Source organism: Thalassophryne amazonica, chromosome 6 (assembly GCF_902500255.1).
Source record: "Thalassophryne amazonica chromosome 6, fThaAma1.1, whole genome shotgun sequence".
Lineage (NCBI taxonomy): Eukaryota > Metazoa > Chordata > Actinopteri > Batrachoidiformes > Batrachoididae > Thalassophryne > Thalassophryne amazonica.
In genome coordinates this window covers 661,498-684,721 of record NC_047108.1, presented here as the reverse complement: position 1 = coordinate 684,721, position 23,224 = coordinate 661,498, and the positions used below count along the sequence as shown (strand labels likewise).

Sequence of the window (23,224 nt, the reverse complement as noted above, 5' to 3'; positions counted from 1 at the left end):
CCAGAGAGAGGAGAGAGAGAGAGAGAGACAGAGAAAGAGAGAGAGAGACAGAGAGAGACAGAGAAAGAGAGAGAGAGACAGAGAGAGAGAGGGACAGAGAGAGAGACAGAGAGACAGGGAGAGAGAGAGAGAGAGAGACAGAGTGAGAGAGGGGGAGGGAGAGAGAGAGAGAGTGGGAATGAGAGAGAGAGAGACAGAGTGAGAGAGAGGGGGAGAGAGAGAGTGGTAGTGAGAGAGATTGGGAGAGAGAGAGACAGGGAGAGAGAGAGTGGGAGAGAGAGAGAGGCAAAGAGAGGGAGAAAGAGAGGGAGAGAGAGAGTGAGAGGGAGAGACAGGAGTTCCGCTTCCGCCTAATAGACTGAACATCACGCTGCGGCAGCTCCGCTTGAGAATAACGATAAAAACACTTTGTAAGAGCAGACAAAGCCTAATTCATAGCCCCGTGGTTTTATATTTCAAAATTTGATATGACAACCAAAAAAGAAACTTGTAAATACATTCAGAAGACCATACAACCAACTCCGACTCCTCCGGCTAGCACCTCGGCTAATGCTAAGCCCAACACGACATTAGAAGCTAGCAGCATGGAGTTAAACAGTTAACCGGAGAGCAGGAGGACAGCGCTGCCCTAACAGTACGAACTTTACAAGAAGAGCTGAGAAGCCTCCGAGAGGGAATATCGTCTGATATGAATGCACAAGTGAACAAAATGAAAATGGAGCTTCAAGAGGAAATAGCCCTTCTCCGTCAAGAATCCATAGCCGACACTGCTGCACTTATATGGGTGATGCGCACTCAAAGACCATTAACACTCAGCTAGAAATGGAGAAGGCACTTAATGATTACAGTGACAGAGTGGTCGTATTGGAGAAGGCTCTTGAAAACGCTGAAACGCTGTCTAAAGAACACAAAAATACTTGGGAAAAGTGCGTGCAAATTGAAAACCAGAGTCGTAGATGCAACCTCCGCATTATTTGGCTGGCTGAAGGAATTGAGCGAGACAACCCTACACGCTTTATGGCACATTTTCTACAACAAGTACTTGGAGCCGACAACTTCAGCACTCCCCCGGTAATAGATCGAGCACACCGGATCGGCTCCCAAGTGCACAGACAGGGTGACCGCCCCCACGCGATGCTGGCCCGTATGCATTACTACGTGGAGAAAGAAAAGATTTTAAAGCTATCCAGGGAGAAAGGCAAGCTTTCATACAATGGTAACATGGTGCACATTTTTCCCGATATCACCCCGGAGGTGGGCCGACTCCGAGCATGATTCAACCAAGTGAAGGCAAAACTATGTGTGGTAGGAATTCCATACAGCCTGTTCTATCCCGCAAAGTTGGTGATAACTGTGAAGGGATCCAGGCATGTGTTTACCGAACCACAGGAGGCGGAGAAGTTTGTTCGCAACATCACACCAGCAATAAGCAGTGATCTGAAAACACAGTAAGACGAAGAACATCGTTACACGGAAGGAGTTGAGTGATACACTGTTTACACGCATTGATAAGGCTCGACACTTTATTTTCTCATTCTGCTTTGATGAAGCCAAGGTACTCCTTGCTTTTATTTACAACCCCTGGCAAAAATTATGGAATCACCGGCCTCAGAGGATGTTCATTGAGTTGTTTAATTTTGTAGAAAAAAAGCAGATCACAGACATGACACAAAACTAAAGTCATTTCAAATGGCAACTTTCTGGCTTTAAGAAACACTATAAGAAATCAAGAAAAAAAGATTGTGGCAGTCAGTAACAGTTACTTTTTTAGACCAAGCAGAGGAAAAAAATATGGACTCACTCAATTCTGAGGAATAAATTATGGAATCACCCTGTAAATTTTCATCCCCCAAATTAACACCTGCATCAAATCAGATCTACTCGTTGACATTGACCCTATGTGTCTTTTTGCAAGGAATGTTTTTGCAGTTTTTGCTTCATGGTAAGATGCATTATCATCATGAAAAATGATTTCATCATCCCCAAACATCCTTTCAATTGTCCAAAATATCAACGTAAACTTGTGCATTTATTGATGATGTAATGACAGCCATCTCCCCAGTGCCTTTACCTGACATGCAGCCCCATATCATCAATGACTGTGGAAATTTACATGTTCTCTTCAGGCAGTCATCTTTATAAATCTCATTGGAACGGCACCAAACAAAAGTTCCAGCATCATCACCTTGCCCAATGCAGATTCGAGATTCATCACTGAATATGACTTTCATCCAGTCATCCACAGTCCACGATTGCTTTTCCTTAGCCCATTGTAACCTTGTTTTTTTCTGTTTAGGTGTTAATGATGGCTTTCGTTTAGCTTTTCTGTATGTAAATCCCATTTCCTTTAGGCGGTTTCTTATAGTTCGGTCACAGACGTTGACTCCAGTTTCCTCCCATTCGTTCCTCATTTGTTTTGTTGTACATTTTTCGATTTTTGAGACATATTGCTTTAAGTTTTCTGTCTTGACGCTTTGATGTCTTCCTTGGTCTACCAGTATGTTTGCCTTTAACAACCTTCCCATGTATTTGGTCCAGAGTTTAGACACAGCTGACTGTGAACAACCAACATCTTTTGCAACATTGCATGATGATTTACTCTCTTTTAAGAGTTTGATAATCCTCTCCTTTGTTTCAATTAACATATCTCGTGTTGGAGCCATGATTCATGTCAGTCCACTTGGTGCAACAGCTCTCCAAGGTGTGATCACTCCTTTTTAGATGCAGACTAACGAGCAGATCTGATTTGATGCAGGTGTTAATTTGGGGGATGAAAATTTACAGGGTGATTCCATAATTTATTCCTCAGAATTGAGTGATTCCATTTTTTTTTCCTCTGCTTGGTCTAAAAAAGTAACCGTTACTGACTGCCACAATCTTTTTTTCTTGATTTCTTATAGTGTTTCTTAAAGCCAGAAAGTTGCCATTTGAAATGACTTTAGTTTTGTGTCATGTCTGTGATCTGCTTTTTTCTACAAAATTAAACAACTGAATGAACATCCTCAGAGGCCGGTGATTCCATAATTTTTGCCAGGGTTGTATAACCAACTGGTATGAACACTGTTAATGAGCCAATTTTGTTTTATTTTTTTTTTTTTTTTTTACTGTAGTAATATAACCTAATATTTGTAGTAATATTGAAAGGAATGATAATAGTTATGATAATAGAACAATTATTATTATCATTATTATTAATAATAATAAAAAAGCCATAACCTGTTCTACAAAGTCAAACATAATTTCTTTATTAGCGGAGTTTGGCAGGAGGTCAAGGAGTTAGTTTCCTCTCAAGTCAGGAGGCACTTTGTTTGCACAAAATGCGAGCAATGTGTCTTAGGTTCGTGAAAAGACAGGGAGGGTTTTGTTGGGTGTTTTTGTTCTGTTTTTGTGTGTTAGGTTTGTGTTACCCCTCCCCACTCCCTCCTTCCCCCTTGGTGGAGCCAGTTTACATAATTTTTTTTAAAAATAGTATTAATAATGACAAGTTTGTGCACTAACAGGATTAATATCATATCCTGGAACTGTAAGGGTTTAAATGGGACAGTGAAACGGGGCAATATTCTTTCTACCTCGAAAAATTAGGCACAGATATTGGATTCCTTCAGGAGACAAACCTCAAAGACAGAGACCACAACAAATTGCATAGAAGATGGGTAGGACAAATATATCACTCTTATTTCAATGTCAAAAGTAGAGGTGCTGCTATAATTATTAAAAAGTCACTGCCATTTATTGTGGATAAAATAATACCAGACACTAAAGGCAGATATATCATTGTGACAGGGAAACTATATAATGATCTAATCTCTCTAATCAGTATATATGCCCCTAATACTGATGATTTTCAATTTATGTCATCGTTCCTTTCAGCAATACCTAATATGACCACACACAAACTCATTATTGCTGGGGACTTTAATTTAGTCCTTCAATCGCAAGATAGATCATCACAGAGAGCAGTGCCCCATTCAAAATCTGCAAAAGCTGTCCTCTCCTTCATGAGCACTTATAAGATAGTAGACCCTTGGAGAGCTTTATTCCCTAATAGACGTGAATATTCATACTTCTCACCAGTCCACCATACTTATTCTAGGATCGATTACCTTTTGATTGATCAAGGCCTATTACCAAAAGTTCATAGTTGTTGTGTGGGCTGCCAGAAGAGGAGGTACTGCTGGCCCACCACCAGAAGGCGCCCTGCCTGAAGTGCGGGCTTCAGGCACGAGAGGGCGCTGCCGCCTCAGGAACAAGCCGTGGTGACAGCTGTCACCCATCATCCGTGACAGCTGTCACTAATCAACACATCTGGTATAAAAGCAGGAAGACACCTCCACCAAACTGCCGAGATATCATCTTCATCTGGAGGTAATACTCTCAGCCCCTTTTGTGAGATCAATAAATCTATTATTGTGAGTGTTTGCAGGAGAACCGGTCATTTTTGAGGAGGCTGTGCAAGACGGCGCTCCTTTTCAGCTGAGACCGCTGCAACGCGCTGAGTGAGAGGTGGAGGTGGCATTCCCACCATTGTTACCCACCCTTTGACTGTCTTTTGCTTTCTGCCAGCAGTACCAGATCCGACACGCCGGGAAGGTGGCCACCTGGGGACTCCGGGACTTGGCGGCTCCAGTATTCCTCGGGTTCAGGTGGCGGTGGAAATCGTGTGGTTCCGGGTCATTTCCAGACGGGCATCTCCTATCGTCGAGCCTGCCAACACGACACCTTTTATTAATTGACTGTTGCACATTCTGATTCTGCTGTGTTTGGTTGTGACATTCACACCAGTAAAGTGTTATAATTTGACTCCTTCCATTGTCCGTTCATTTACACCCCCTGTTGTGGGTCCGTGTCACTACACTTTCCAAACAATAGTTGTGAATACAAAACTATTGTCCTATCAGATCACAGCCCCGTAGTCCTACAAATTGTAATTGGACAGTCTACAAGAAAAATATGGAGATTTAATAATTTAGTACTGTCTGACCAGACCGGTAAGAATGAGATTCAAAAGCAGTTAGATCTGTTCCACTTTCAACGACACACCTGCAGTATCTGAGGTATATTATGGGAGACTCAAAAAGCTTATTTATGCGGCCATCTTATATCGTGGTGTAGTTTCATTAATAAGGAAAAGCGAGAGAAACAAACTACTATCATAGACAAAATTGGTAAAATAGACAAATTGTATGTAACTTCTCCTTCACCTGACTTATTTAATAAAAGGCAATGTCTCCAAACTGAACTTAATCTACTGTACAGCTCAGAAACAACTAAATTGCTTACACAATTGAGGCACAATTATTATGAACATGGAGAAAAAGTTGGCCGACTCCTAGCATCCCAAATAAAGGCACAAGAGGCATCAAGGTCAATCTCTGAAATTAGGACTGGACTGGGACAAGTTGTAACAGATCCTAAGGAGATAAATGAGGTGTTTAAACAATTTTACTCTACACTTTATAAGTCTGAATCAAAAGGTGACTCTGAATTAATTGATAATTTTTTTTAAAGATTTGAATATCCCACAGATTAAATCGGACCATAAAGCCATTTTGGAAAAACCTATAACACTGGAAGAGATAAAACAGGCAATACCTAAAATGCAGAATTCAAAGTCCCCTGGCCCAGACGGTTATACAGTGGAGTTCTACAAATCCTTTATAGATAAAATAGCTCTGGTATTATTGGCGGTCTTTCATGAAGCACTAGAGAGAGGTTCACTACCTCCGTCATTCTACGAAGCCAGTATTTCTCTAATACACAAGCCTGGTAAGGATCCTTTAGAACCTGGCTCATATAGACCCATAAGCTTATTAAACGTTGATTATAAGATATTAGCAAAAATATTGGCAATACGCCTAGAAGATATACTTCCCATAGTGGTGTCTTTAGATCAAACTGGCTTCATGAGAGGGCTTCTCTCGTTCTCTACTGGCCTCTACTGGTGGTTGGCTCTCACTGCGGTATTGTATCACTTCCTGTTCCGGAGCACAGCTGTGTTTTTCTGTATCTGTTAGCTGTTTAATCTGCGCAGTTAGATTGATCTAGTTATCTAGATTACGATTTGTTTCCCAGTGTAATCTTTACATGCCTTAACTAAAGCACTCCTTCTGCTGAATCACCTCTAAATTATTTACACATTATTCACTTTGCGTGTTTTTAGGAATCCGCTAGCTTAGCGCAGCTACTAGCTCTTAGCCGATTTAGCATGGCGGCTTCTCCTGTCTCTCCCGCACTTTTCTGCTCTGGGTGTGAAATGTTTAGTTATTCCTCGGCCTCCTTTAGCAGTAATGGTACTTGTAATAAGTGTAGCTTATTCGTAGCTTTGGAGGCCAGGCTGGGCGAATTGGAGACTCGGCTCCGCACCGTGGTAAATTCTACAGCTAGCCAGGCCCCTGTAGTCGGTGCGGACCAAGGTAGCTTAGCCGCCGTTAGTTACCCCCTGGCAGATCCCGAGCAGCCGGGAAAGCAGGCTGACTGGGTGACTGTGAGGAGGAAGCGTAGTTCTAAACAGAAGCGCCGTGTACACCGCCAACCCATTCACATTTCTAACCGTTTTTCCCCACTCGGCGACACACCCGCCGAGGATCAAACTCTGGTTATTGGCGACTCTGTTTTGAGAAATGTGAAGTTAGCGACACCAGCAACCATAGTCAATTGTCTTCCGGGGGCCACAGCAGGCGACATTGAAGGAAATTTGAAACTGCTGGCTAAGGCTAAGCGTAAATTTGGTAAGATTGTAATTCACGTCGGCAGTAATGACACCCGGTTACGCCAATCGGAGGTCACTAAAATTAACATTAAATCGGTGTGTAACTTTGCAAAAACAATGTCGGACTCTGTAGTTTTCTCTGGGCCCCTCCCCAATCAGACCGGGAGTGACATGTTTAGCCGCATGTTCTCCCTGAATTGCCGGCTGTCTGAGTGGTGTCCAAAAAATGAGGTGGGCTTCATAGATAATTGGCAAAGCTTCTGGGGAAAACCTGGTCTTGTTAGGAGAGACGGCATCCATCCCACTTTGGATGGAGCAGCTCTCATTTCTAGAAATCTGGCCAATTTTCTTAAATCCTCCAAACCGTGACTATCCAGGGTTGGGACCAGGAAGCAGAGTTGTAGTCTTACACACCTCTCTGCAGCTTCTCTCCCCCTGCCATCCCTTCATTACCCCATCCCCGTAGAGATGGTGCCTGCTCCCAGACTACCAATAACCAGCAAAAATCTATTTAAGCATAAAAATTCAAAAAGAAAAAATAATATAGCACCTTCAACTGCACCACAGACTAAAACAGTTAAATGTGGTCTATTAAACATTAGGTCTCTCTCTTCTAAGTCCCTGTTGGTAAATGATATAATAATTGATCAACATATTGATTTATTCTGCCTTACAGAAACCTGGTTACAGCAGGATGAATATGTTAGTTTAAATGAGTCAACACCCCCGAGTCACACTAACTGTCAAAATGCTCGTAGCACGGGCCGAGGCGGAGGATTAGCAGCAATCTTCCATTCCAGCTTATTAATTAATCAAAAACCCAGGCAGAGCTTTAATTCATTTGAAAGCTTGACTCTTAGTCTTGTCCATCCAAATTGGAAGTCCCAAAAACCAGTTTTATTTGTTATTATCTATCGTCCACCTGGTCGTTACTGTGAGTTTCTCTGTGAATTTTCAGACCTTTTGTCTGACTTAGTGCTTAGCTCAGATAAGATAATTATAGTGGGCGATTTTAACATCCACACAGATGCTGAGAATGACAGCCTCAACACTGCATTTAATCTATTATTAGACTCTATTGGCTTTGCTCAAAAAGTAAATGAGTCCACCCACCACTTTAATCATATCTTAGATCTTGTTCTGACTTATGGTATGGAAATAAAAGACTTAACAGTATTCCCTGAAAACTCCCTGCTGTCTGATCATTTCTTAATAACATTTACATTTACTCTGATGGACTACCCAGCAGTGGGGAATAAGTTTCATTACACTAGAAGTCTTTCAGAAAGCGCTGTAACTAGGTTTAAGGATATGATTCCTTCTTTATGTTCTCTAATGCCATATACCAACACAGTGCAGAGCAGCTACCTAAACTCTGTAAGTGAGATAGAGTATCTCGTCAATAGTTTTACATCCTCATTGAAGACAACTTTGGATGCTGTAGCTCCTCTGAAAAAGAGAGCTTTAAATCAGAAGTGCCTGACTCCGTGGTATAACTCACAAACTCGTAGCTTAAAGCAGATAACCCGTAAGTTGGAGAGGAAATGGCGTCTCACTAATTTAGAAGATCTTCACTTAGCCTGGAAAAAGAGTCTGTTGCTCTATAAAAAAGCCCTCCGTAAAGCTAGGACATCTTTCTACTCATCACTAATTGAAGAAAATAAGAACAACCCCAGGTTTCTTTTCAGCACTGTAGCCAGGCTGACAGAGTCAGAGCTCTATTGAGCTGAGTATTCCATTAACTTTAACTAGTAATGACTTCATGACTTTCTTTGCTAACAAAATTTTAACTATTAGAGAAAAAATTACTTATAACCATCCCAAAGACGTATCGTTATCTTTGGCTGCTTTCAGTGATGCCGGTATTTGGTTAGACTCTTTCTCTCCGATTGTTCTGTCTGAGTTATTTTCATTAGTTACTTCATCCAAACCATAAACATGTTTATTAGACCCCATTCCTACCAGGCTGCTCAAGGAAGCCCTACCATTATTTAATGCTTCGATCTTAAATATGATCAAGCTATCTTTGTTAGTTGGCTATGTACCACAGGCTTTTAAGGTGGCAGTAATTAAACCATTACTTAAAAAGCCATCACTTGACCCACCTATCTTAGCTAATTATAGGCCAATCTCCAACCTTCCTTTTCTCTCAAAAATTCTTGAAAGGGTAGTTGTAAAACAGCTAACTGATCATCTGCAGAGGAATGGTCTATTTGAAGAGTTTCAGTCAGGTTTTAGAATTCATCATAGTACAGAAACAGCATTAGTGAAGGTTACAAATGATCTTCTTATGGCCTCGGACAGTGGACTCATCTCTGTGCTTGTTCTGTTAGACCTCAGTGCTGCTTTTGATACTGTTGACCATAAAATTTTATTACAGAGATTAGAGCATGCCATAGGTATTAAAGGCACTGCGCTGCGGTGGTTTGAATCATATTTGTCTAATAGATTACAATTTGTTCATGTACATGGGGAATCTTCTTCACAGACTAGGGTTAATTATGGAGTTCCACAAGGTTCTGTGCTAGGACCAATTTTATTCACTTTATACATGCTTCCCTTAGGTAGTAGTATTAGACGGTATTGCTTAAATTTTCATTGTTACGCAGATGATACCCAGCTTTATCTATCCATGAAGCCAGAGGACACACACCAATTAGCTAAACTGCAGGATTGTCTTACAGACAAAGACATGGATGACCTCTAATTTCCTGCTTTTAAACTCAGATAAAACTGAAGTTATTGTACTTGGCCCCACAAATCTTAGAAACATGGTGTCTAACCAGATCCTTACTCTGGATTGCATTACCCTGACCTCTAGTAATACTGTGAGAAATCTTGGAGTCATTTTTGATCAGGATATGTTATTCAAAGCGCATATTAAACAAATATGTAGGACTGCTTTTTTGCATTTACGCAATATCTCTAAAATCAGAAAGGTCTTGTCTCAGAGTGATGCTGAAAAACTAATTCATGCATTTATTTCCTCTAGGCTGGACTATTGTAATTCATTATTATCAGGTTGTCCTAAAAGTTCCCTAAAAAGCCTTCAGTTAATTCAAAATGCTGCAGCTAGAGTACTGACGGGGACTAGAAGGAGAGAGCATATCTCACCCATATTGGCCTCTCTTCATTGGCTTCCTGTTAATTCTAGAATAGAATTTAAAATTCTTCTTCTTACTTATAAGGTTTTGAATAATCAGGTCCCATCTTATCTTAGGGACCTCGTAGTACCATATCACCCCAATAGAGCGCTTCGCTCTCAGACTGCAGGCTTACTTGTAGTTCCTAGGGTTTGTAAGAGTAGAATGGGAGGCAGAGCCTTCAGCTTTCAGGCTCCTCTCCTGTGGAACCAGCTCCCAATTCAGATCAGGGAGACAGACACCCTCTCTACTTTTAAGATTAGGCTTAAAACTTTCCTTTTTGCTAAAGCTTATAGTTAGTGTTGGGAAGGTGTCGTAACACGGACCCACAACAGGGGGCGCTAATGAACGGACAATGGATAAGGGAAGGAGTAACAATTTAATGTTGCACAAGAACACAACGTAATATAAACAAGGGTACTGCCAATCATACACAAGAGGACTGCGGGCAGGCTCGAAGATAGGAGACCTCGGATGAACGAAGAGCCGGGACCCACACCGCTTCTACCACCAACGGCCTGAAGAACACCGAAGCCGCCAAGCCCTGAGTCCCCAGGTGGTCTCTGTCCTCCGTTGTCGGCCCTGGTACTGCTGGCAGACAGAAACAGAAGGTGGTGAGTGTGAATCCTCACACCCAGCAACCTTGATTAATGATTCTTCTTGGAGGGAGAACCTCCACCTCCAATCATACACACGTGCAGCTCCGGTTTACCACTTATTGGTTTTGGGATGTGAGGCGAAGTCGTCGCAGTCACACCCAAACACCAAAAATTCCAGATAAGGAATATCACCAGGAAAAACAGCTGCAAAACAGATCAGATTATTATTCGCAATAATTACAGCAAGAGGTTTACCTTGAATCGTAGGAGATTTCTCGGCGAGGAGGTGGAGTCGCCGCCCGGCCTTTATGGTGATGATGATGATGAGATGAATGAGTGACAGCTGGTGTTGAGGATGATTGACGGTTGTCACTCCCAGTGGTTCTGGCGCCCTCTTGTGCTTGAAGCCCGCACTCCAAGCAGGGCGCCATCCGGTGGTGGTGAGCCAGCAGTACCTCCTCTTCAGCGGCCCACACAACAGTTAGGGCTGGATCGGGTGACCCTGAACCATCCCTTAGTTATGCTGCTATAGACGTAGACTGCTGGGGGGTTCCCATGATGCACTGTTTCTTTCTCTTTTTGCTCTGTATGCACCACTCTGCATTTAATCATTAGTGATCGATCTCTGCTCCCCTCCGCAGCATGTCTTTTTCCTGGTTCTCTCCCTCAGCCCCAACCAGTCCCAGCAGAAGACTGCCCCTCCCTGAGCCTGGTTCTGCTGGAGGTTTCTTCCTGTTAAAAGGGAGTTTTTCCTTCCCACTGTCGCCAAGTGCTTGCTCACAGGGGGTCGTTTTGACCGTTGGGGTTTTACATAATTATTGTATGGCCTTGCCTTACAACATAAAGCGCCTTGGGGCAACTGTTTGTTGTGATTTGGCGCTATATAAAAAAAAATTGATTGATTGATTGATTGATGAGAGACCGACATCTGTTCTTTAATATAAGGAGGTTATTGAATAGAATTTAAACTAATGAACAAAAAACTGTCAGGAGTTGTTGCTCTGTCTGGACGCAGAGAAAGCCTTTGACAGGGTCGAATGGGATTTCCTATTCTCAACCCTGTCAAGGTTTGGATTTCGCCCCATATTTGTTGCTTTGATTAAATTATTATATGTTAATCCCAAAGCATCGGTCAGAACAAATAATACATATTCAAGTTACTTCTCCTTAGGTCGTTCTACTAGACAGGGCTGTCCTTGCTATTGAGCCCCTGAGAACAAATACAGATTTTTTGGGTATCATTAGAGGTGGAATTGAACATAAGGTATCACTTTACGCTGATGACCTACTGCTATACGTGTCAAATGCAAAGGACTCCCTGCCAATTATAATGTCAATATTGAAGGTTTTCGGCACAATTTCAGGATATAAAACAAATTTCCTCAAAAGTACTCTCTTCCCAGGAGGATCCAAAATTGGGCCACCTGATCCCTCTCTTTACTTATATCCCTTTACAGTCACTGATAGATTTAAATATTTGGGTATTCAAGTGACACAACAATTTTCTGGTCTTTTTAAACACAATTATTTATCTCTGTTTGAACAAACAAAACAGAACTTGGATAGGTGGACTAACCTTCCAATCTCTCTGGCAGGGAGGATTAACATTATAAAAATGAATGTGTTGCCAAAGCTTTTATTTCTGTTTCAATGTATACCATATTTCATTACCAAAGCATTCTTCTCTAAACTAGATAACTTAATCTCACAATTCATTTGGAACAAAAACACCCCCTGTATTAAAAAATCATTTTTACAAAGACCTAAAGGGCTCGGGGGGATGGGTCTTCCTAGCTTCAGATTTTATTATTGGTCTTGTAATTTACGAATTATGTCTGTGGTGTAATGTTGAGGAGGCTGATTGGGTCAAGAGAGGAGATGTGCACTCGACCATCTTCTTTACAGGCAATTCTTTATGCTTCTGTTAAAGCGACCATCCCCAAAATTAAGAATCTTGTAGTTTCCCATTCAATAAAAATTCTCCACCAAATCAGAAAACATTTCACTGTTAGCTCCGATCATGCATAATCATGAATTTACTCCAACTCTGTCAGGAGTCTCCTTCAATCAGTGGATTAAGGCTGGTATAAATTCTATACAAGATCTGTTTATTCAAAATATCTTTGCCACATTTAATCAACTTTGTGAAAAATATAAAATACCGAAACAGATTTTTTCAAATACTTACAAATTCGTAGTTTTGTGAAAACAGTGTTCCCCATATCAGCCTCCTGAGTACAAATTGAATACAGTATTCCCGAAAGAACCTTTGAAAAAAGGTTCAATTTCAAAAATATGTAACATGTTGTTTGATATTGAAAATATGCCCACATCGGACCATTTAAAGGAAAAGTGGCAACAAGACATTGGAATTACCATCACTGGCTCTCAATGGACCAAGGCTCAAGACAACGTCCACTCGTCCTCAATCTGCGCCCGACATGGCCTGATTCAATTCAAGATTCTACACAGGTTACACTACTCCAAGATACGACTTTCCAAACTGTTTCCTGGTGTAAAAGCAACATGTGATTGTTGTGGACAAGATCAAGCTTCACTTGCTCATACCTTTTGGGATGTCCAAATATATCCACATATTGGATAAAAATATTTACTATGTTGTCAGAAATCTGTCAAATACGAATTTGTCTAGATCCTGTACTTGCGCTGTTTGGTGTACCCTCACCCACTCTTGGTCTTTTGAATAAACACAAAACACTTATCAAATTTATAACTTTGTTGGCCAGAAGGCTAATTCTATTGAACTGGAAACAAAAGAATCCTCCAACCTATTACAATCTACTATTGGACGTTATGAAACATATTCAATTACAAAGGATCAAGTTTGAGCTAAGAAGGAAACTAAACACTTCACTTAATTTGGGATCCTTTTCTGAAATATTTTGAAAAAAATCAGGGGAAATCTTAGTACAAGAAAACAAAATATAGTAATAACATGTAATGAGAAAAATAAACAAATAAGGTAACATAAAAGTAACCTGGCTCCACCCCCCCTTCCCGAAATCCCCATACACCACCTTTAACTTTTTAATTTGCTTCTACCACTAATAGCATATACAGCAATGTTGATTGGATAATGGCAATACTGATTTGATATTCTCTACCTGGGTGTTATTTTTTCATATCAGTTCAATACTTTTTTATGTACACCAAAAAAAAGAGAGGGAGAGAGAGAGAGAGGCAGAGAGAGAGAGGGAGGCAAAGAGAGAGAGAGAGAGAGAGAGGGAGGCAAAGAGAGAGAGAGAGAGAGAGAGGGAGGCAAAGAGAGAGAGAGAGGCAAAGAGAGAGAGAGAGAGGCAAAGAGAGAGAGAGGCAAAGAGAGAGAGAGAGAGGCAAAAGAGAGAGAGAGAGAGGCAAAGAGAGAAAGAGAGAGGCAAAGAGAGAAAGAGAGAGAGAGAGGCAAAGAGAGAGGGGAGGCAAAGAGAGAGAGAGAGGCAAAGAGAGAGAGAGAGAGAGAGAGGCAAAGAGAGAGGGGGAGGCAAAGAGAGAGAGAGAGGCAAAGAGAGAGAGAGAGGCAAAGAGAGAGAGAGAGGCAAAGAGAGAGAGAGAGAGAGAGGCAAAGAGAGAGAGAGAGAGAGGGAGGCAAAGAGAGAGAGAGAGAGAGAGGCAGAGAGAGAGAGAGGCAAAGAGAGAGAGAGAGGCAGAGAGAGAGAGGGAGGCAAAGAGAGAGAGGCAAAGAGAGAGAGAGAGAGAGAGAGGCAGAGAGAGAGGCAAAGAGAGAGAGAGGCAGAGAGAGAGAGAGAGACAGATTTGGGATTTGGCTCATGACAGAAAGAACAAGATCGCGAGTACAAGCGGCCGAGATGAGTTTCCTCCACAGGGTGGCTGGGCGCTCCCTTAGAGATAGGGTGAGGAGCTCGGTCACTTGAGAGGAGCTCGGAGTCGAGCCGCTGCTCCTCCACATCGAAAGGAGTCAGTTGAGGTGGCTCAGGCATCTTTTCCGGATGTCCCCAGGACACCTCGCTGGAGAGGTGTTCTGGGCACGTCCCATTGGGAGGAAGCCCCGGGGAAGACCCAGGACATGCTGGAGCGACTACATCTCTCGGCTGGTTTGGGAACGCCTTGGGGTTCCCCCGGAGGAGCTGGGGGAGGTGTGTGTGGATCGGGAGGTCTGGGCGGCTTTGCTTGAGCTGCTGCCCCCGCGATCCGACTCCGGATAAAGCGGAAGAAAATGGATGGATGGATGGATTTACGTACAGTTTATCTCTGTTTGTAGTATCTGAAGGCATGACATGTCTGAGTCTGCTTCTCTTCACCACTAGGGTAAGAAACTGCCTCCCAACATCGATGAGGATGCAGAGGAAGGAGATGTGTCTGATGAAGACAGTGCTGATGAGATGGAAGATGACTGCAAATTGCTTCATGGAGATGTATGTGCCCTTTTTTTCCTTTCACACATGTTTGTGTTCAATTTCATCTGAGAGATGTAATTTCACAGTGCAGTGTGTGTGGACTTTTTCTTCTGTGTTCTGTCTCTTTGGGTATTTCTGTTTGTTTTTTTCCTGTTGTACTCTCCAGTATGGTTTCCTGCTTTCACAGTGGAAGGGATTATTTAACAAAACTAGATCTTGTTTTCCTATGGTTGATTTCACCTTGATCGTTTCCCAGACTGTCACCCGGCAGTGTTGGTTCTGCTGTTGCATCCTTCTGATGGGAGCATCTTCAGAGCTCAGCTTTCTTAATTGGAAGTGTCATTATCAATAAAATCTAAAAAGAAAGACATCTGCTGCCGGGGAAAAACATCATTCATGCAGCTGAGAGGAGCGAATTAAAACAGCACGTGCTGAGCAACACGCACACACACACTCCAGCTCCAAATTCACACTTTCTCAAACTTAAAAAGAAGCTGTCAGTTCCACTGAAAAAAACAAAACAAAACACAAAAGGGGTAAAATCACATGAAGCTGAAGTGTGTCGTCTCCTGCCTGTAAATCCGAGCCATCACTTTCAAACAAAAGCTCAGAAGTTTTGTTTTTGTATGGAGCAGGTTTGTCATTGAGATGTTTGTGATCATTCTAAAATCTAAGTCACACGCCGAAAAATACTGAGAATTGCCGAGTGAAACGTTTTCTGGAAATACACCTGCTAATGGTCTGAGTGAGAGGAATAAAATTCATCAGTATACAAATAATGTGTTTCATGAGGTAAAAGCTGGAACAAGCCATTTAAACACAGTTGTGATTGAATTTAAGAGCGAGGAGCTGTAGCAGCAGCCAGGCTGCAATCTGCTTTTTTTTCTGTGCTCTTTTTGAGCTTGTAGTTTCACTGCATTGTGTACACAGTATGAAAACAATCCTGCGTGATTTATACTGCAGGAACAATGGAACGCAGCAGGAATCATAAATTGGCGTCAGGTAACGTTGTATTGTGAGGGTGTGGCTTCCAGTCACGTTGAGTACCGTTGCTTTCCACTGACTTGTGCTGAAACCACTTCCTTTCTGTGTCTTGTGCTCGACGCAGAAAAAATTAAACGTATAATTTTTGCCGTCCGATTCGTTTTGTCCTTTGCGTCCCCTGTGCTTGTGGCATTGAGCTACATCGTCTCGGCACTAGGTTGCACCACGCGACGCAACTCAAAGTGGGCCCGGTATGAAAGGGACTTTAAAAATATGTTTCTTTGCATACTATTGTGTTTGTGTGCGTGCACACACACTACTGTGTGTTCGATACTTATACTGTGGATATTTTATGCAAAACTAAACTAGAGTATTTTCCATCACATCACATATTTCAGGTTGTCAGTCAGGTCCATATATTGTAGAGTATATTTGGAAGGGGGATTTAAAGATACTTCAGAAAAGGAAATGTTACTATTGTAGATAGCTGTAGATACATACAGAAAGCATACCAATATTGTTCACCGTCAATCAAACTGCTTCATCTGGGACCATCAAACATCCATGAAATATAGAGTTTAAAGGTTGCTCTATCCTGATTGGGCGTTATCAAGGTTTGGGTTAATCAGTGCTGCCCTGTAGGATTTTTTTTAACATTTATTTAACCAGGATAAAACTGATTGAGATTAAGAAGCTCTTTTTCAAGACTGTCCTGTCCAAGAGGGAGGCAGAGTTACACACACAGTTACATTTACATAGAAAAAAGACACCTGAATGAGATAATACGAGGTCTATTAGAAAAGTATCCGACCTTATTATTTTTTTCAAAAACCATATGGATTTGAATCACGTGTGATTGCGTCAGACAAGCTTGAACCCTCGTGCACATGCGTGAGTTTTTCTACACCTGTCGGTTGCGTCATTCGCCTGTGAGCAGGCTTTGAGTGAGGAGTGGTCCAGCCCCCTCGTCAGATTTTCATTGCCAGGAAATGGCGGAATGATTTGGGCTTTTTTTCCATCAGAATTTTTTCGGAAACTGTTAGAGACTGGCAGCTGGAAACCATTAGACAAATTTATCTGGCTTTCGGTGAAAATGTTAAGGGCTTGGTAGAGAATAAGGAGTGTTACTGTCGCTTTAAGGACGGCCCCCAGCGGCTGTGGGGTGCGCCGCGCTCCGAAGCTGCCAGAGACAGGCTGAACGACCATTTCATTTCTAAATGGATGGCTGTCTGGATCTGTGACCATCGTGTGCCATTTCTATGGTTATCACAAGAGCTGGACATCAGCCATTTTCTGGCACATTTCACTTTTAACAAGAGATTTTGCCATGGAAAGCCGAGTGGAGGCTTCGCGCGTCACGATGGATTCGCTACTGGAGCGAGACAAAACCACCTCCGTTTTGGTCTCACAGGACGGCTTTGAGATGGAGTTCAGACAGCTGTCGGTGGTTTTTCCATCGAGTGATTATCCGAGAAATTGTGGATGTGCCTGGACATGCCAGAACATGTCCCGTGAGGCTTCATCACGGCATTGCTTTGCGCCATGCGGCACCGCGCGAAGCCTCTGCTCCTCTTTCCATGACAAAAACTCCTGTAACAGTGGAATGTGCCATTCATTTCCAAACTGGACGCTGTCTTTTATCCGGGACGTCGTCTGACGAGCACAGGAATTGTGAAAAGACGTGGACATCAGCACTTTTTCGGCACATTGAGACAGACGTGTGGAGGAATTCCTCGCGTCGAGGCGGTGCCGCATGGTGCACAGCAACACCGTGATGAAGCCTCACGGGACATGTTCTGGCATGTCCAGGCACATCCACAATTTCTCGGATAATCACTCGATGGAAAAACCACCGACACTGTCTGAACGCCATCTCAAAGCCGTCCTGTGAGACCAAAATGGAGGTGGTTTTGTCTCGCTCCATCAGCAAATCGGTCGTGACGCGTGAAGCCTCCGCTCGGCTTTCCATGACAGAATCTCTCGTTAAAAGTGAAATCTGCCGGAAAATGGCTGATGTCCAGCTCTTGTGATAACCAGAGAAATGGCACACGATGGTCACGGATCCAGACAGCCATCCATTTAGAAATGAAATGGTCATTCAGCCTGTCGATGGCGGCTTCGGAGCGCGGCGCGCCCCACAGCCGCTGGGGGCCATCCTTAAAGCGACAGTAACACTCCTTATTCTCTACCAAGCCCGTAACATTTTCACCGAAAGCCAGATAAATGTTTCTAATGGTTTCCAGCTGCCAGTCTCTAACAGTTTCTGAAACAATTCTGATGGAAAAAAGCCCAAATCATTCCACCATTTCCTGACAATGAAAATCTGACGAGGCGGCTGGACCACTCCTCACTCAAAGCCTGCTGACAGGCGAATGACGCAAACAACAGGCGTGGAAAATCTCACGCATGCGCACGAGGGTTCAAGCTTGTCTGACACAATCACACGTGATTCAAATCCATATGGTTTTTGAAAAAAATAATAAGGTCGGATACTTTTCTAATAGACCTCGTACAACCAGGTAAACATCTACAGGTTTGTTTGGTTTGTTAAAATCATGCCGCCCCCACAAAACAGTCACCTTGGTTCAGTTATTACCTGTATGACCTCAAGCATAAGGCTAGAGGTTTAGAACAGAAATGGCATAGTTCAAAATTAGAAGTATTCCACCTTGTGTGGCGTGATGCTATCTTAGACTATAAGCATGCATTACTGTCTACAAAGTGGACCTATTACTCTAGCACAACCTGTTTATTTGATCTTATACCAACAAAACTGTTTAAGGACCTGTGGCCCACTCTTGGGCCGACTGTGCTGGAAATGATTAATCTTTCTTTAACTTCTGGATGTGTTCCTAAATGTTTCAAATCTGCAGTGATTAAACCATTACTTAAGAAACCTAATCTTGACCCTAGTGTATTGAAAAACCTGTCGGCCGATATCAAATCTATCATTTTGCTCTAAAATTCTGGAAAAAGTGGTTTCATGGCAGCTTGTAGACTATCTTACTGAGAATAATCTCTTTGAGCCACTGCAGTCTGCTTTTAGAAAATATCATTCCACAGAGTCGGCTCTCACTAAAGTGGTGAATGATCTTCTGCTTACAGTGGATTCAGACACCATGATGGTTCTGGTGCTGTTAGATCTTAGTGCTGCATTTGATACAGTGGATCATCATATTCTACTCAATCAGATGGAGAATCATTTTGGGATTACTGGGAGTACCCTTGCATGGCTGACGTCATACTTGACCAGTTGTTCTCACTGTGTTTTGTACAGTAACACTACCTCTAACCTTAGTGACATGAAATTTGGGGTTCCACAGGGGTCTGTCTTAGGTCCCCTGTTTTTCTCCCTTTATATAGCACCCCTTGGGCACATATTGCGGCGTTTTGGGATTACCTTTCACTATGGTATGCTGATGACACTCAGTTTTACGTGCCGATAACTGCTGGTAATCTCATTCACATAAAATCCTTAGAAGATTGCCTTGTATCATTGAGAAGTTGGATGTCTAGAAACTTCCTACTTTTAAACTCTGATAAGACTGAAATGATGGTTCTTGGTCCAGGGAGACATTGGCATCAATTTGACCAGTTGATGCTTAGCCTAGGCTCGTATGTCATACATCACACTGACAAAGTGAGGAACCTTGGGGTAATTTTTGGTCCTACGTTGTCCTTTGACCTCCACATTAGAAATATTACTAGGACTGCTTTCTTCCACCTGTGAAATATAGCGAAGATTTGTCCCATCCTGTCTATGGCTGATACTGAGACCCTGATTCATGTGTTTATCTCTTCTAGATTGGACTACTGCAATGTTCTACTTTCTGGTTTACCGCAGTGTAGCATTAGGGCTCTCCAATTGGTTCAAAATGCTGCAGCCAGACTTTTTACACAAAGCAGAAAGTTTGACCACATTACACCCATTTTGGCATCTCTTCACTGGCTTCCTGTCCCTGTGAGATCAGTTTTTAAGGTTCTGCTACTAGTCTATAAAATTTTTCGCGGACTGGCACCTCCCTAATTAGACCTAATTGTTGTGTGGGCCGCCAGAAGAGGAGGTACTGCTGGCCCACCACCAGTGGGCACCCTACCTGAAGTGCGGGCTTCAGGCACGAGAGGGCACTGCCGCCACGGACACAGCCGGGGGTGACAGCTGTCACTCATTATCTCTTGACAGCTGTCACCCATCTACTCTACAGCATCTCACTCCATAAAGACCAGACGTCATCTCCACCTCGTTGCCGAGATATCGTACTTCAATGGAGGTAACTTTCTCTGCCTGTAGTAATTGTTTCTAAGAGCTATTGTTTTGCAGCTGTCAACCAGAGGACCGGCGTGGGTCGCGACTGTTTCATCCTATGTCCGTCAGATAAGTGGTTAAACAGACGCTGCACGAGTGTGTGTTAGAGGTGGAGGTGGCATTCCCACCGTTGTTGTTACTGGGTGTACACACACCCACACTTGACTGTCTTTGTTCTTCGCCAGCAGTACCAGATCCGACAGTCGGGGACGGTGATCACCTGGGAATTCGGGACTTGGCGGCTCCAGTATTCACCAGGTTCGGTGGCGGCGGAAATCGTGTGGTTCCGGCTCTTCTCAGGACAGACGTCTTCTATCCTCGAGCCTGCCCACACGTCACCTTTGTGGATTGACTGTTATCATATTCTGAGATTGTCTGTGTATTCGTTGTGCACCTTCACAACATTAAATTGTTACTTTTTGGCTCATCTATTGACCGTTCATTTGCGCCCCCTGTTGTGGGTCCGTGTCACTACACTTTCACAACACTAATTAAACCTTATGTACCGGCCCAGGCTCTGTGTTCTCAGGATGCAGGACTACAATGTGTCTCTAGGGTGAATAAGAAGTCTGCGGGTCACAGAGCTTTCTCTTATCGTGCCCCTGTTCTGTGGAATGATCTCCCTGCGTCAATAAAACAGTCAGATTCTGTGGAGATTTACAAGTCCAGACTTAAGACGCACTTATTTTCTCTTTCGTATGGCTAGCATACTGGTATAGTATGTTACTAAGATTTTTACTCTTTTAATTCATTTTATTAGTAAACGGCGCGTGCCGCGGCCTCAACTTTATCTAAATTCTGGGTCTTTTAGTGAAGCTTTGGGCTCGTGGCCGGCGATCATCTAGTATTTCATCCGTTTTTCTTGTTGTTTAATGCTGACAAATTATATTGTATTTCTTGTCTTTCTGATGCCTGATTCTGTTTTTTTCTCTCTGTTTGACGTGCAGCTCCATCCAGAGATGGGAGTTGTGTTTGTGCTGGAGACCCTCCTGTCCTGTGCACCAACAGCATTTCCTGTATGTTTGTTTTGTGAATTATTTTGTAATTTGTGTCTGTATCATGGCCCAAGCAGAGGGTCACCCCTTTGAGTCTGGTCTGCTTGAGGTTTCTTCCTCAGAGGGAGTTTTTCCTTACCACTGTTGCTCTGGGGGTTAGTAAGGTTAAACCTTACTTGTGTGAAGCACCTTGAGGCAACTCTGTTGTGATTTGGTGCTATATAAATGAAAATAAATTGAAATTGAAAAAATTGTTTCAAGAGCCATCAAGAGTGATTTAAAAGTGGCACTAGCTCTTTCAGTCTAAACTCATTTTTGAGTTAATTCCAAATCAAATCAAATCAATTTTATTTATATAGCGCCAAATCACAACAACAGTTGCCCCAAGGCGCTTTATATTGTAAGGCAAAAGCCATACAATAATTACAGAAAAACTCCAACGGTCAAAACGACCCCCTATGAGCAAGCACTTGGCGACAGTGGGAAGGAAAAACTGACTTTTAATAGGAAGAAACCTCCAGCAGAACCAGGCTCAGGGAGGGGCAGTCTTCTGCTGGGACTGGTTGGGGCTGAGGGGAGAGAATCAGGAAAAAGACATGCTGTGGAAGAGAGCAGAGCAGCATTCCAAGAGTGGAATGTTGGAATGTTGCCTGTCAGTGTTGGGGGGGGGCTGTCCAGGGAGGAAGTTATACTGTTACACCAGATTCTGGATCATGATTTCACTTTACATACGCTTTGAGGAATTATGTCAAAACTACTTCACGGATTCTGACCAAATTTTCACCATGGATACATTAGACCATGGAAGACTCCATTAAATTTTGGAGGTTTTCTGGATCCGGATTCTGGATCAAGATTTCACTTTATATACGCTTTGAAGGATTACGTCAAAACTGCTTAACAGATTTTGATGTAATTTTCAACACAGATAGATATTAGGGCGTGGAAGACTCCATTAAATTTTGGAGGTAATGTGATTTGTATCCGGATCTGGATTCTGGATCAAGATTCTTTTTATATAGGCTTTGAAGGATTACTTCAAATCTATTTCACAGATTCTCACCAAATTTGCACCGCACATAGATACAGTGGATACAGTTCTACACTGAATTGCTCCCTGGGTGAGCCCCCCCCCCCCCCCCAAAAAAAAAACAAAAAACAAAACATTTTTTCTTATTTTATTGTTATTTAAAATATTTTAGAAGTGCCCCTGATATTGCAATTGAAATTGACATCAAAAGACTGCAGGCTATACAATATGACTCTGATACAAAACAGCCATGAATTGTAAATTTGAATAAACACGCCCTCACATGTTAAATGTCTTTATTAATCTGTCTTTTAGGAAGGAATGATTAGCTCTTTTAAGGTGCATCTGCATGTTTAAAGGTTTAAAGTGGTCTGACCATTTTCTTACTTATCGACTCTGGTGTGGCACCAGAAGGATCATCTTGTTTGACTGTGTGGATCAGTCATAGATTTCCGTCCTCTGTTGGACATTTCTGACGGATGCAGACAGACGCCTGTTGTAGATGTCAGTGATTCTGCAGCGCTGACTTTGACTTTCCTTCTGGTCCTGGTTTCATGGTTACAGTTTCTGAGGACAGTCCGTCCATTTCTGAGTCCTTTGTGATATTTGTTCCTGAATCTTTTTTTTCCTGTTTATAAGTGACCATTATCTGATCTCACAGCCGTCATGTGACCAGTAATGACACAGAAAGCAGAATGAAATCAGAACTGAATCTGATCTCTGAGCACAAATGCAAAGGAGGGTAACAAGAAAACCACATCAGTTAAACTTGAGATGTTCAGACGGCTCATAAAACAGGAAGGAACTCAAATCTCACATCAAATATTTTGATTTGGCACATTCACACTCTGCTATATTCACCTGTAAATTAGTTCTGTAAGCCGGCCCAATGTACCTCAGTTGTTTAAATATTAAACACCACATACTGTAAAATACAAAACAGTTAATTGTGTATATTGTGTTGAACAACCAGGTTATGTGGTGAGGGTTAACAAAAAATTAGATTAAGTACATATATGTTGTAATTTTTTTGTTAAAGTGTACACAGCATCACGCAGACACACAAAAAACAAGGTCAGATTCAA

General features: G+C 42.4%; 1 protein-coding gene across 1 annotated transcript in view; it reads left to right on the top strand.

The window, feature by feature from the left end:
• The window catches only part of LOC117513126 (1-phosphatidylinositol 4,5-bisphosphate phosphodiesterase eta-2-like), a 667,318-nt gene that overhangs the window by 358,427 nt on the left and 285,667 nt on the right, over positions 1-23,224 (top strand). Inside the window, exon 9 of the mRNA XM_034173461.1 lies at positions 14,735-14,842. Within this exon, the coding sequence (XP_034029352.1) occupies positions 14,735-14,842 (108 nt within the window). The remainder of the gene's footprint in view (positions 1-14,734; positions 14,843-23,224) is intronic.